Below are 14,740 nucleotides of genomic sequence, written 5' to 3'. Positions count from 1 at the left end.
GCAGAAAATAATCAAGAAGGCTAATGGAATGCTGGCCTTTATATCTAGAGGACTGGAGTACAAGGGGGCAGAAGTTATGCTGCAGCTATACAAAACCCTGGTTAGACCGCACCTGGAGAACTGTGAGCAGTTCTGGGCACTGCACCTTCGGAAGGACATAATGGCCTTGGAGGGAGTGCAGCGTAGGTTTACTAGAATGATACCCGGACTTCATGGGTTAAGATACGAGGAGAGATTATACAAATTGGGGTTGTATTCTCTAGAGTTTCGAAGGTTAAGGTGTGATCTGATCGAAGTTTATAAGATATTAAGGGGAACAGATAGGGTGGATAGAGAGAAACTAATTCCGCTGGTTGGGGATTTTAGGAGTAGGGGGCACAGTCTAAAAATTAGAGCCAGACCTTTCAGGAGCGAGATTAGAAAACATTTCTACACACAAAGGGTGGTAGAAGTTTGGAACTCTCTTCCGCAAACGGCAATTGATACTAGCTCAATTGCTAAATTTAAATCTGAGATAGATAGCTTTTTGGCAACCAAAGGTATTATCCTCATAAGAACGGGATATGACGCTCGACTTGTCGATCGACAGTTCCGACGGGCCACAGCGGAAAATCGCATAGACCTCCTCAGAAGACAAACACGGGACGCAACCAACAGAGTACCCTTTGTCATCCAGTACTTCCCCGGAGCGGAGAAACTACGCCATGTTCTCCGCAGCCTTCAACATGTCATCAATGACGACGAACACCTCGCTAAGGCCATCCCCACACCTCCACTACTCGCCTTCAAACAGCCAACCAACCTCAAACAGACCATCGTTCGCAGCAAATTACCCAGCTTTCAGGAGAACAGCGTCCACGACACCACACAACCCTGCCACGGCAACCTCTGCAAGACGTGCCAGATCATCGACACAGATACCACCATCACACAAGAGGACACCACCCACCAGGTACATGGTTCATACTCCTGTGACTCGGCCAACGTTGTCTACCTCATACGTTAGGAAAGGATGCCCCGGAGCATGGTACATTGGCGAGACCATGCAGACACTGCAACAACGGATGAACGGACACCGCGCAACAATCGCCAGACAGGAGGGTTCCCTCCCAGTCGGGGAACACTTCAGCAGTCAAGGACATTCAGCCACCGATCTTCGGGTAAGCGTTCTCCAAGGCGGCCTTCGAGACACACGACAACGCAAAATCGTCGAGCAGAAATTGATAGCCAAGTTCCGCACCCATGAGGACGGCCTCAACCGGGATCTTGGGTTCATGTCACACTACACGTAACCCCACCAGCGAAAAAAAGTTATCTGTTTTTAATACATCGGGTCATTCTCTGTCTTTCTCTTCCTTTTGGATGTTTCTCTCTCTCTCTCTCTCTGTCTTTTGTTCTGGCCGTTTGTATATTCGGTGGTCCTGTATGTAACATCTCTCTGTCTGAACACTTTGATTGCCTTGACAACGGGCAGTTGGAAAGATTATCTGTAATCACCAGGTATTGTTCTCTGACTATAAATGCGGTGACATTCAAGGAATCCCACACTTCACCTGACGAAGGAGAAAGCCTCCGAAAGCTTGTGATTTTCAAATAAAACTGTTGGACTATGACCTGGTGCTGTAAGATTCCTTACATTTGTCAACCCCAGTCCATCACCGGCATCTCCACATCAAAGGTATTAAGGGATATGGGCCAAAGGCAGGTATATGGAGCTAGATCACAGATCAGCCATGATCTTATCAAATGGCGGAGCAGGCACGAGGGGCTGAATGGCCTCCTCCTGTTCCTATGTTCCTGCCCTTGTTTACTAATGTCAAAGGTATCTTTTGCCACATGCTGTCATGGGGTTTTCTTTTCTGCTTCCTGATGTTTTTGGAGATCATCCAGCAGCAATCTCCACTAGTTACCTCTAGACCCTTCATGGACACACAGAGCTGCATACACTCGCAGCTCCCATCACTGAATGTTCCCAAGACTTAAATAATTTAACTGAACACACGCTAGTATAAAAATAAAGCTGCTGTGGGATCTAGTAGTAAACCTATAATGAGAGACTCCTTGGTATCCATGTAATGGAAAGAGGATAAAGATTTTAAAGCTATTTCCTTATGCTCATCCATAAAACTTTTCGCTATCTTTCTTTGCCAGTTTTCTCCCCTCTTCTCCTGAAGTTAATGACTGATACTGGGGTATGGTTCCATGGGCTCTTTGGTATCTCTCCCAAGTGGCTATACTATAAGATTGAGTCTTGACAATGAGGGCTGGCCAACTATTCATCCATGACAAGAAACCATCACATCTCACCCTGACTGTACAGACATGTTCACTTAATAATGATCATGAACCTTGTCTGACTTTACACCTCTCTAGCTCAGAAATGCTGAGACCAGTTGTAATGCCTGACTACCAACCAGGCTGAGATCAGCTAACTCGGCACAGACTGGGGCTAAACCCAGGACTTTCCTGATCCATCCAGGACACTTGGCAATGCATTTACTAACTAATCCATTAGAGGTACACATTTTTCCCGTTATTTGGTTTCTCCTTTCATGTTGTACAATATTGGCCGACAGATCAGACAACCTGCTCCTATGCCTCTGGCTACACCGCTAGGAGCAGAGCTCAAAATGAACTTTAATGAACATACAAGTCTTGGACAATTGCTGAAGTTTCACACGGCTGAATGAAAGTAAAGTGGCTGTGACATCCAGCACCGCCCCTACAACCTAACTTCACCTCAATTGTAGTTGGCATGAGGACAAATTAATTATCTCAAGCCACACCAAAGGTGGAGGTTTACATTCTTTCATATGCTCCCAATCCAGTTTCATCTGCAACTCGCAGAAATCCTAATTCATGCAAAACATTTGCTGGCAAACTATCTCTGTTCTCATAAGGTTTTGACTGTAACAGGCCAGTTTCATTTTGTGTCGATGCAAAGCGGTTTCAGCTTCTCGCTGACACAGAGGGGGTAATTTTAACCTAACCTGCCCTTCGGAAAACGGACGAGATCGGTTGCAACACTGATTTTATACCCCGCCCAATCTAACTGTCCATTGAAGTCGACGGAGAGCAATATTGGGCGGGGTGTAAAACCAGTGTTCCCCCCAATCCCGTGGGCTTCCCGTCCGGCGAGCTAGGTTACAATTTGCCCCAAACTGTGTTGTGTAATTCAAGTAGGAACAAAGCCAGTGCAAAATGAAATGTAAAAAGTTGATTGACAGAGAACCAGCTCCCCCATGGCTTAATGGGTAAATGCACAGGGTGGTGTGATATGAAGCCACAGGGACCAGAAGGTCCTCTATCTGTGCAAAGTTAGCTCACCTCAGCCTGGGTAATGGGTTCAGACACTACTTTTGTCACGTCTTTTAGATGAGATGCTAAACCGAGGCCCCTTGTGCCCTCAGGTGGATGTAAAAGATCCCATGGCACTATTTCAAAGTAGAGCAGGGAAGGTCTCCCCAGTGTCCTGGTTAACATTTATCCCTCAACCCACATCGCTAAAAAAAAATTATCTGGTCATTATCACATTGCTGTTTGTGGGACCTTGCTGTGCGCAAAATTGGCTGCCGCGTTTCCTACATTACAACAGTGACTACACTTCAGAAGTACTTCATTGGCTGTAAAGTGCTTTGGGAGGTCCTGAGGTCGTGAAAGGTGCTATATAAATGCAAGTTCTTTCTTTTCCTTTAGGGGTAAGAAAAATCAGCCAGAGGTTCCAGCTGCTGATTATGATCCATCGAACCCTGCTAGAAAATGCGTATGTACATACGTCGAACAAGCACACGATCGGGCTCCGCAGCCAAACTGATTGTCGACACTACCTTACACACGAAGGATGGCTGCACGCCAAAAGGGGGTGCACTGGCAACCATACTCAGTAGCGGTCAGAAAAGTTTCAAGGGAAAGTAACTACATGATCCGTCACCGTCACTACTTACATCTGGCTTTGTGTCGACAACATCCACCTCCACGTTCACCTCTGCCTGCAGGATTTTTTGTTTGGTCTGCTCAATGACCAGGCTGAGCTTGTTAATGTATGACTGCAGTTCCTCTGCAGAATCCATGTTCATTTCCAATAGAGCTCGCTTGAATCGTTCAGTCATGCCTTCTTCCAAAAGCTCCTAAAGGGAATGAAGACAGGGATTGCATTACAATATTATTGGGCTATGTGGAAAGAGATAGGGGAGTGGGACTAATTGGATAGCTGTTTCAAAGAGCAGGCACAGGCATGATGGGCCGAATGGCCTCCTTCTGTGCTGTATCATTCTATGATTGTACTGAATAAGCTTGCTGTTTATACAGATCTTCCCCATTCTGTCAGGGTAAATTATCTCAATGGTGGAAAATGAAACATATGTTTGCCCATTCATGGTTAGATGCAGAACAAAGCAGTATCCCAACAAAGGGCCTTAATCACAACTCAGAGGAAACCTTCTATTACATCAGTCTAACATTTCTGTTTTTTACCCAACCCATTTGAATGGGATTGCCATTTTGGTGCTAAATTATGGTCACTTTTGTACGTCCAAAAACCAGGGTGGGGGCATAGATTTAAAGTAATTGATAGAAGGATTAGAGGGCAGCTGAGGAAAAATGTTTTCACTCAGATGGTGGCAGGGGTCTGGGGCTCACTGCCTGGAAGGGTAGTATAGGCAGAAACCCTCATTTCATTTAAAAGGTGCTTGGATGTGCACTTGAAGTGCCATAACCTACAAGGCTACGGACCAAGAGCTGGAAAGGGGGATTAGGCTGGATGGCTCTTTTTCGGCCGGCACAGACACGATGGGCCGAATGGCCTCCTTTTGTGCCGTAAATTTCTATGATCCTATGATTCTCACAGCCAGTGTATAAGGCCGCATTCAAAACTCGTTCCCAGAGATGAAAAGCCCCCTCCTCAAAGTTTGACTCCTCACTTGGATGCAGTTCCATAGGGAGCTCTCCCGGTGCCCTGGTCAACATTCCCCTTCATCCAATACCTCCAAAAAAAAAAATAACTGGTCATTCATCTAATTGCTGTTTGTGGGTATTGATGATACAGAGTGGCTGCTGTGTTTGCCATAACAATCACTGCATTCCAAAAGTAATTAATTGTGTAAAGCGCCCTGAAGCATTTAATAAGGCGCTATATAAAGAAAGAAGGAACTTGCATTTATATAGCACTTTTCAAATGCAAGTGTTTTTTTCTTTCACAATAAAACAATGAATGTTGGTCTCATCTTTTAGTTCCATTGCCCCACATGCCAAAAACAGTGGTTTAATTAGTAATGTTTAAGCTCTCACAAACCCCTTTTCTCCAGTGCGGTTCAGGAATACAGTGCAAGTTCCTGTATGAGGGGCTGCAATCAGGGAAAACCCCCCCCGGGCAGAATGTAAAATTTGTAATGTACCTGTAATGTACCTGTAATCAATAATCTGTATTGAGTATAATGCAATGAGACACCCAGAGTGTCATGAACTGTAATTATGTACAATGTGTTCATTGAACTGTACTTGATTTAACCTGCAAATTGTATAATCTGTATTGTGTACGTTTGGAATGTGATATGACAACTGTATTGTATGTTTTGCTACAAATTTTATGAATAAAGTATATTTTTTGAAAGAAAATTTATTGAACCGGTCTCTACCCTCTAGTGGCAGAAAACCAGTACTGCAACCAACCAGCAAATCTGAATGCATTTTTAAAAAATTGTCAGAAGACGTCCAGTGACCCTTTAATTGTGGAGAAAAAATAAATCACATTTCCACATGAGTGATGCCGTCGCATGGCATATCACAGTTTCCTCGACAACTTCCCAACATCTCAATAATAATTTTTTTTATTGAAAATTATGAACAAAAAAACTACAATGTTATAAACAGCATATGGCACATCTGCATGAATTATATGATTTTTCATTCCCACCACTGCAGAGATTAAGCAAGATTTATTTGTGAGCTGCAGCACTGGCTTCATAGAAATAGTAGTGTAAGAAGGCATTCAGGACCCTTTCCACATTATACACGACGTGCGTCATTTCATAGAATTACATAGAATGTACAGCACAGAAACAGGCCATTCGGCCCAACAGGTCCATGCTGGTGTTTATGCTCCACACGAGGCTCCTCCCTACTTCATCTAACCTTATCAGCATATCCTTCTATTCCTTTCTCGTGTTTATCTAGCTTATTCTTAAATGCATCTATACTAGTCGCCTCAACTACTCCTTGTGGTAGCGAGTTCCACATTCTGAACACTCTCTGGATAAAGAAGTTTCTCCTGAATTCCCTATTAGATTTATTCGTGACTATCTTATATTTATGGTCCCTAGTTCTGGTCTCCCCCACAAGTGGAAACATCTTCCCTACGTTTACCCTATCAAACCCTTTCATAATCTTAAAGACCTCCATCAGGTCACCCCTCAGTCTTCTTTTCTAAAGAAAACAGCCCCAGCGTGCTCAATCTTTCCTGGTAGGTATAACCTCTCAGTTCTGGTATCATCCGAGTAAATCTTTTTTGCACCTTCTCCAGTGCCTCTATATCCTTTTTATAATATGGAGATCAGAACTGTTCACAGTACTCCAAGTGTGGTCTATCTAAGGTCCCATACAAGTTTAACATAACTTCTCTGCTTTTCAATTCTATCGCTCTAGAAATGAACCCCAGTGCTTGGTTTGCTTTTTTTGGCCTTATTAACCTGCATTGCTACTTTTAGTAGTTTGTGTATCTGTACACCCAGACCCCTCGGCTCCTCTATCCCATTTAGACTCTTATTTTCCAAGGAGTATGTGGCTCCCTTAGTCTTCCTACCAAAATGTAATACCTCACATTTATCTATATTGAAATTCATTTGCCAATTACATGCCCATTTTGCAAGTTATTAATGTCTTCCTGTACTTTGTCGCAGTCCTCCTTAACTATACCCCCAAATTTGGTGTCGTCCACAAATTTTGAAATTGTACTTCCGATTCCCAAGTCCAAATTGTTTATATAAATAGTGAACAAAAGTGGTCCCAGCACCGATCCTTGTGGAACACCACTTCCACCTTTTGCCAGTCTGAGTAACTACCTTTAACCCCTACTCTGTTTTCTGTTTTGTAGCCAACTTGCTATCCATCCTGCTACTTGTCCCCTGACTCCACATGCCCTGACCTCAGTCATGAGTCCACTATGCAGTACCTTATCGAAGGCCTTTTGAAAATCCAAATATATTACATTAACTGCATTACCCATATCTACCCTTTCTGTTACTTCTTCAAAGAGTAACATGCACTGCATGTCCTATTCTCTATTAAGTGTTCATTGTGCATCTTATTCTCGGTCCACATGCTTCAAGTATCCGTCTTTGCACTTACATGAAGTGTTTGAAGTATTTGCCTGATTAGACTGAAAGGTTTTTCTCACTGCCTGACTGCTCTGTGTGCACCTCACTCGTTCCAGTTGCTTCTATAAAACAACGTTGTTCCTCCTTGCTCACAGAGAGAGAGAGAGAGAGAGCGCGACAGACAGAGACACACACTCACATGCACTTGGATGCACATGCAGCAAATAGGAGGGTGAGGAATTCAGAAGCATGTGGAACATGATGAGGAATGATGTGACAGTGGTCAAAAGGCAGAAACATAAGCGGGGAGGATCAAAGAATCTTACAGCACAGGAGGCAGCCATTCGGCCCGTCGTGCCTGTGCCGGCTCTTTGAAAGAGCTATCCAATTAGTCCCAGGCATCATCAGGCGGACAAAAGACCAAAATAATGATTCAGTAGTTACCTCCTGTTGCTCTGACACCCAGGTTAATACACACTGCAGCTCTTAGATATTTCAGTAACACTTTTGAACCCTCAGGTTTAATTAACTGGGGAAAATTAAAAGGAGACAATGGTTATTAGTTTGGCTTGGTAAGACATCCATTTGGACATGACCACTTCATTTGCATTAAAGGTCATAAGCAGGGCCACTAAAGCACATTAAGTCTGTTTAAGACTGATTAAATCTGTTTTTATTACATGGGAACTTGAACTTTTTATTGGTGTTTTTGGGATTGCATTGTCCAATTTTGTCCGTTCTTCCTTGAAAATCAAAAGGTAGTGCCATGGAAAAAATGCAATGTTAAGTTTCAAATATCAGCTTGCCTCAATTGGTAGCACTCTTGCCTGAGTCAGAAGATGTGAGTTCAAACCTACTTCAAACGACACTTTGTTGTGATACTGAGGGAATGCTACATTGTTAGTAGTGCCATCTTTGGGATGAGACATTAAACCAAGATCCTGTCTGCCTATTCAGATAGATGTAAAAGATTTCATAGCACAATCTTGAGAAGCCGGGAGTTCTCCTACTGGCCTGGCCTCCACCAACACCACCAAAACAAATTAACTGATTATTCATCTCATTATTATTTGTGGGACCTTGCTGTGTACAAACTGACTGCCACATTTGCCTACCAAAAAAAGTGACTATGCTTCTAAAAGCCATTTATTGACTGTGAAATGCTTTGGGACATCGAGGACATGAAAGGTGCAAGTCTTTTTTTTCCAATGGTACAGGCAGAATCTTGATAGCAGCTCTGCCACCCTCTTGTGGAATATTGCATGGCATGGATGGGAAGGAAAACAAACAAATGAATGAGAAGGAGAAAGTTAAATGTTATATGGTAGAAGCACCTTTAACAACTGTGGCATTAAACTGTCAGCTGTGGCTCAGTGGTAGCACTCTCACCTCTGAGTCAGAAGGTAGTGGGTTCAAGTCCCACTCCAGAGACTTGAGCATATCATCTAGGCTGACAGTCCACAGCAGTACTGAGGAGGCTCTGCACTGCCTCCTTCAGATGAGGCGTTAAACCGAGGCCCCATCTGCCTTCTCAGGTCGATGTAAAAAATCCAATGGCACCATTTCAAAGAAAAGCAGAGGAGTTCTCCCCAGTGTCTTGGCCAATATTTATCCCTCAATCTAACATCACACACAGATTATTTGATCATTATCACATTGTTGTTTGTGGGATCTTGCTGTGTGCAAGTTGGCTGCCGCGTTTCCCTACATTACAGCAGTGACTACACTTCAAAAGCGTTTCATTGGCTGTAAAGCGCTTTGGGATGTCCTGCAGTCGTGAAAGGTGCCATATAAATGCAAGTTCGTTCTTTCTTAATCCTTTACCTGGATACTGAGCAGTCTCTCGAGCCTCTCCTGGTCGAGCTGTAGTTTATCTTCCCTGCGCCGCGCGTTGAGCTCCTGCAGCCTGCGAATCTGCTGCTGCCTCCGTTCCATCTTCTCCTCTGCCGTCAAGGTGCTGGCCAGCAGTTTGTTGTTAAAAGGCAACTGCATCCTGCGCATATTCTTCTCGTAGAACTCCGGGAGCTTCCACAGGTCGAGTTCTGCAAAAATGTAAATAATTTGCATCAAAACCATTTTTCAACTGCGACTCAGAATTCAAGACACAAATGTCTGAGTTTAGCTTATTCATCTCGAACCAAAAGCATGCGCTCCCATATAACTCCATAACTGCTCCCTCAAGAAATAATAATATGGTTTGTTTAATCTTTTTCATTTTGTGAGAGATTTTTCTTCTTCCTGATATTTGGGGCAACGGAAGGGTTATTTTTAAAATTAATTCTCGTGACATGGGTGTCGCTGACAAGGCCAGCCTTTATTGCCCATCCCTGGTTGTCCTTGAGAAGGTGGTGGTGAGCCGCCTTTTTGAATCGTTGCAGTCCACGTGGTGAAAGTACGTACACAATGCTGTTAAGTAGGGAGTTCCAGGATTTTGACCCAGCGATGGTGAAACAACAGGCAATTTACGCACAAGTTGGGATGGTGCGTGACATCGGGGAACATCGAGGTGATGGTGTTCCCATGAACCTGCTACCCTTGTCCTAGGTGATAGAAGTCGCAGGTTTGGGAGATGCTGCTGAAGAAGCCTCGGCAACTTGCTGCAGTGCATCTTATAGATAGTACACACTGCAGCCAACAGTACGCAGATGGCGGAGGGAGTGAATGTTTAAGCTGGTGGATGGGCTGCCGATCAAGCGGACTGCTTTGTCTTGCATGGTGTTGCACTTCTTGAGTGTTGTTGGAATTGCACCCATAGAAGCAAGGGGAGAGTATTCCATCACATTCCTGACTTGTACCTTGTAGGTGGTGGAGGGGCTTTAGGGAGTCAGGAGGTGAGCCACTCGCCACAGAATACCCAGCCTCTGACCTGCTCTACTAACCACAGCATTTGTGTGGCTGGTCCAGTTGAGTTTCTGGTCAATGGTGACCCCCAGGATGTTGATGGTGGGGGATTCAGCGATGGGTAATGCCACTGAATGTCAAGGGGAGGTGGTTGAGTGTAATAGTTTCCTACATCAAAACTATAAATTTAAAGGGGCGTAGTTTTCCCCTCACACTCTTGTCATATCTAATTTTATAAATAAAACCAATAAAGTTGAACAAAAAAATTAACTTGATTTTTTTTCTGGGGGTGTGAAAGGATCTAACCGTTTTCTTATGAAGGCTCCTACCCATAACATTATTTTTTCTTTCTCCTTTTGATGTTGACAGGATTATGTGTGTTGTTCAAGCATTTTCTACGTGTCACTCAGTTCTACATTCAGAACAACCAGTGCACATTTTGTTTCACATTACTGCAAACTAACCATTTAAATACAGAAGTGTCACACAAGAAGACAATATACAAGTAGTACATACAATAAGCTAGGCCTGTGTAATGCAAACAGGGCAGTCTGAGTATGTTATGCTTTAAAAAAAAATATGGTGAGGAACACTGGTTCAAATCCAACCCAGATTATTGTATGTAAGGATCCTACATTAAATCAGTTTTGGTCATCTCAATGAAGTTTCTAATGAGCACAAATCTGCCCATTATTCTGCATAATCAGCAATAAGTTTCCAGTCTTGTTTATAAAGGTTGTATGGATGACCAAAACAGGAAATAGAAGCATTATATTGGTGCATAGAATCATAGAATTGTTACAGCACAGAAAGAGGTCATTCGGCCCATTGAGCCTGTGCCGGCTCTTTGTAAGAGCAATCCAGTTAGTCCCATTTCCCTGCTCTTTCCCCATAGCCCTGCAAATTTTTTCCCTTCAAGTATTTATCCAATTTCTTTTTGAAAGCCACAATTGAATCTGCAGCCACCACCCTTTTAGGCAATGCATTCCAGGTCTTAACTATTCGCTGCATAAAAAAGTTTTTCCTCATGTCGCCTTTGGTTCTTTTGCCAATCACTTTAAATCTGTGTTCTCTGGTTCTCGACCCTTCCGCCAAAGGGAACAGTTTCTCTTTGTTTACTTTATCTAAATCAGTCATGATTTTGAACACTTCTATCAAATCTCCTCTCAACCTTCACTGCTCTAAGGTGAACAACTCCAGCTTCTCCAGTCTATCCACATAACTGAAGTCCCTCATCCCTGGAACCATTCTAGTAAATCTTTTTTGCACCCTCTCCAAGGCCTTCACATCCTTCCTAAAGTGCGGTGCCCAGAATTGGACACAATACTCCAGTTGTGGCCGAATCAGTGTTTTATAGAGGTTCAACATAACTTTCTTAACTTCCCGGTGCAGGTAACAATGTTTTTCTGAGGTTGTGGGTTAAGGCAAATTATTGGGCAAGTGTAGGGGGAATCTTTACATTCTATACAGCTAGTGCCATACCAAATCTGGGAGCGCTCAATGCTGATACTGGGTATGAAAAGTAGAAAATATTCCATTCTCCAAAGCTAACATCTCTTGTCTGATGAGCACAAAAATATCTTTTTAAAAAATACATACTTTATGTATACACATGTAAGGAAAGGAAGGAAGTCAACTGCCTATTACACCCATGTTCAAAGAGGTGAGAATTGAACAGATTTGGATGTGGGGTGCAGGCTAATATTTGATTCTCTTTGATTAGTGTGAGGACTGACACATCGTTTCAAAAGCTTTTATGTCTGTCCCTGCACCGATTTTTTTTTATTACATGTCTTGAAAGTTAATGTCTTCCATTCATCAGTGGTAGCACTCTCGCCTCTGAGTCAGAAGGCTGTGTGTTCATGTCCCACTCCAGAGACTTGAGCACCAAATCTAGGCTGACACTCGAGCGCTGCACTGTCAGAAGTTCCGTCCTTCGGATGAGACATTAAACCGAGGCCCCGTCTGCCCACTCAGCTGGGCATAAAAGATCCCATGGCACCATTCGAAGAAGAACGGGGGAGCTCTCCCCAGTTTCCTGGCCAATATTTATCCCATAACCAACATCACAAAAAAAAAACCAAGATTATCTGGTCAGTATCACACTGCTGTTTGTGGGACCTTGCTGTGCGCAAAATTAGCTGCTACGTTTCCTAAATTACAACAGTGACTACACTTCAAAAGTACTTCATGTAAAGCGCTTTGGGACATCCTGAGGTCATGAAAGGCGTTATATAAGTGCGAGTCTTTTTCTTTATCTGACCCTGGGACCAGAGGCTTTCAATAATTGAAAATTACTTAACAGATGAACTTAGTAATGGAAGTAATCTTGACTGCCCTCTGATCAGTGGATCAAGACAACTGGAGTTTCTCGACGATCATCAGACTAAGGATTTGTGCCAAGTGAAAATTAATCCTTTCAGCAAGAACCTGTGTTTTTTTTATTCCTCGCCTGAGTCTGGTACCTTATCCAAACGGTCGTTCTTCATGTGTAAGAGTATACAATGAGTTTTGGCAGTGTATTCGACTGTGCAGGGATCACAGCCAAGCCCAATCCTGTTCCTGCCCAACATCTCCACACAAAAACGTTGCAACAGGGATCACTGTATAGTAATCAGGAACAAGAAAATTGTCTCTCCATTGTTCTCTTATTTTATCCAGTACCTCCTGTATCTATCCCCATCTTGTATGAATCTGAATCCTCCCTTTCTTGTTGTTTCTTTGAAGTTATTGCTGCCTTATGTGGTACGTCTTAAATTTCTTTCAGCTTGGCATTGGTCTCTCTCTTTCCTGTTCATTTACATTATTTGATTACGTCAAGCCTGTGGAAGTAGAAAAGTATTTTTCCCATTTAGCCTCAAGTCCTAATAAAAGGTCATTCTTTCCAAATATTTAGCAAATTGAGAGAAACTGCTCAGCTTCTGCTTGTTTTAAGCTTATAGAAAATTCTCTTTCCTTGTGTGACGGAGTGTAAAGAACGCACACTGGCGATCAATGGTTTACGGAAAATAAGCTTCAGAGCAGCATGGCCACATAATTCACAAACTTCACCGGCCACATCTTTGACCTAACTAAATCAGTTACGGTAGTTGCAAGGTGTCTATCACATGTGCTATTTATATATGTACAGTGCAATCATTTACAGATTTATACTGAACACTAATATTTTCACTTAGCTTCTCACCATTTCTGTACACACTTACTATTTTGGTTGCAGAGCTATACCAATTACCTCATGATTTACCTCATGCCTTTAGCCTCGGATTGACATGGGGTACTAACCCAACCCAGGGTAGACAGAAGTCTCTGCTCTAATTGCTAGCACATGGGTAAAACCTATCAGCAGATTCCTTATAAAGTGAAGGGCAAGGCTGGTAGAAGTAGGGAACCTTGGATGACACAGGAGATTGAGGCCCTAGTCAAAAAGAAGAAGAAGGCATATGACATGCATAGACAGCTGGGATCAAGTGGATCCCTTGAAGAGTATAGAGATTGCCGGAGTAGAGTTAAGAGAGAAATCAGGAGGGCAAAAAGGGGACATGAGATTGCTTTGGCAGATAAGGCAAAGGAGAATCCAAAGAGCTTCTACAAATACATAAAGGGCAAAAGAGTAACTAGGGAGAGAGTAGGGCCTCTTAAGGATCAACAAGGTCATCTATGTTCGGAACCACAAGAGATGGGTGAGATCCTAAATTAATATTTCACATCGGTATTTACGGTTGAGAAAGGCATGGATGTTAGGGAACTTGGGGAAATAAATAGTGATGTCTTGAGGAGTGGACATATTACAGAGAGGGAGGTGCTGGAAGTCTTAACGCTCATCAAGGTAGATAAATCTCCGGGACCTGATGAAATGTATCCCAGGACGTTATGGGAGGTTAGGGAGGAAATTGCGGGTCCCCTAGCAGAGATATTTGAATCATCCACCGCTACAGGTGAGGTGCCTGAAGATTGGAGGGTAGCAAATGTTGTGCCTTTTTTTAAGAAGGGCGGCAGGGAAAAGCCTGGGAACTACAGACCGGTGAGCCTGACATCTGTAGTGGGTAAGTTGTTTGAGGGTATTCTGAGAGACAGGATCTACAGGCATTTGGAGAGGCAGGGACTGATTAGGAACAGTCAGCATGGTTTTGTGAGAGGAAAATCATGTCTCACGAATTTGATTGAGTTTTTTGAAGGGGTAACCAAGAAGATAGATGAGGGCTGTGCAGTAGACGTGGTCTACATGGACTTTAGCAAAGCATTTGACAAGGTACCGCATGGTAGGTTGTTACATAAGGTTAAATCTCATGGGATCCAAGGTGAGGTAGCCAATTGGATACAAAATTGGATTGATGACAGAAGACAGAGGGTGGTTGTAGAGGGTTGTTTTTCAAACTGGAGGCCTGTGTCCAGCGGTGTGCCTCAGGGATCGGTGCTGGGTCCGCTGTTATTTGTTATTTATATTAATGATTTGGATGAGAATTTAGGAGGCATGGTTAGTAAGTTTGCAGATGACACCAAGATTGGTGGCATTGTGGACAGTGAAGAAGGTTATCTAGGATTGCAATGGGATCTTGATAAATTGGGCCAGTGGGCCGATGAATGGCAGA

The 14,740-nt window shown here is 43.2% G+C and overlaps 1 protein-coding gene across 1 annotated transcript in view; it reads right to left on the bottom strand.

Moving 5' to 3' along the window:
- Positions 1 to 14,740, bottom strand: part of actr5 (actin related protein 5) — a 37,500-nt gene that overhangs the window by 9,852 nt on the left and 12,908 nt on the right. Inside the window, exons 4-5 of the mRNA XM_068000306.1 lie at positions 9,135 to 9,352; positions 3,945 to 4,127 (exon numbers count right to left, since the gene is read on the bottom strand). Of these exons, the coding sequence (XP_067856407.1) occupies positions 3,945 to 4,127; positions 9,135 to 9,352 (401 nt within the window). The remainder of the gene's footprint in view (positions 1 to 3,944; positions 4,128 to 9,134; positions 9,353 to 14,740) is intronic.

Source organism: Heptranchias perlo, chromosome 19 (assembly GCF_035084215.1).
Source record: "Heptranchias perlo isolate sHepPer1 chromosome 19, sHepPer1.hap1, whole genome shotgun sequence".
Taxonomy (NCBI): domain Eukaryota; kingdom Metazoa; phylum Chordata; class Chondrichthyes; order Hexanchiformes; family Hexanchidae; genus Heptranchias; species Heptranchias perlo.
Note: the sequence above shows the minus strand (reverse complement) of the source record. Positions and strands in the feature narration are given on the sequence as shown.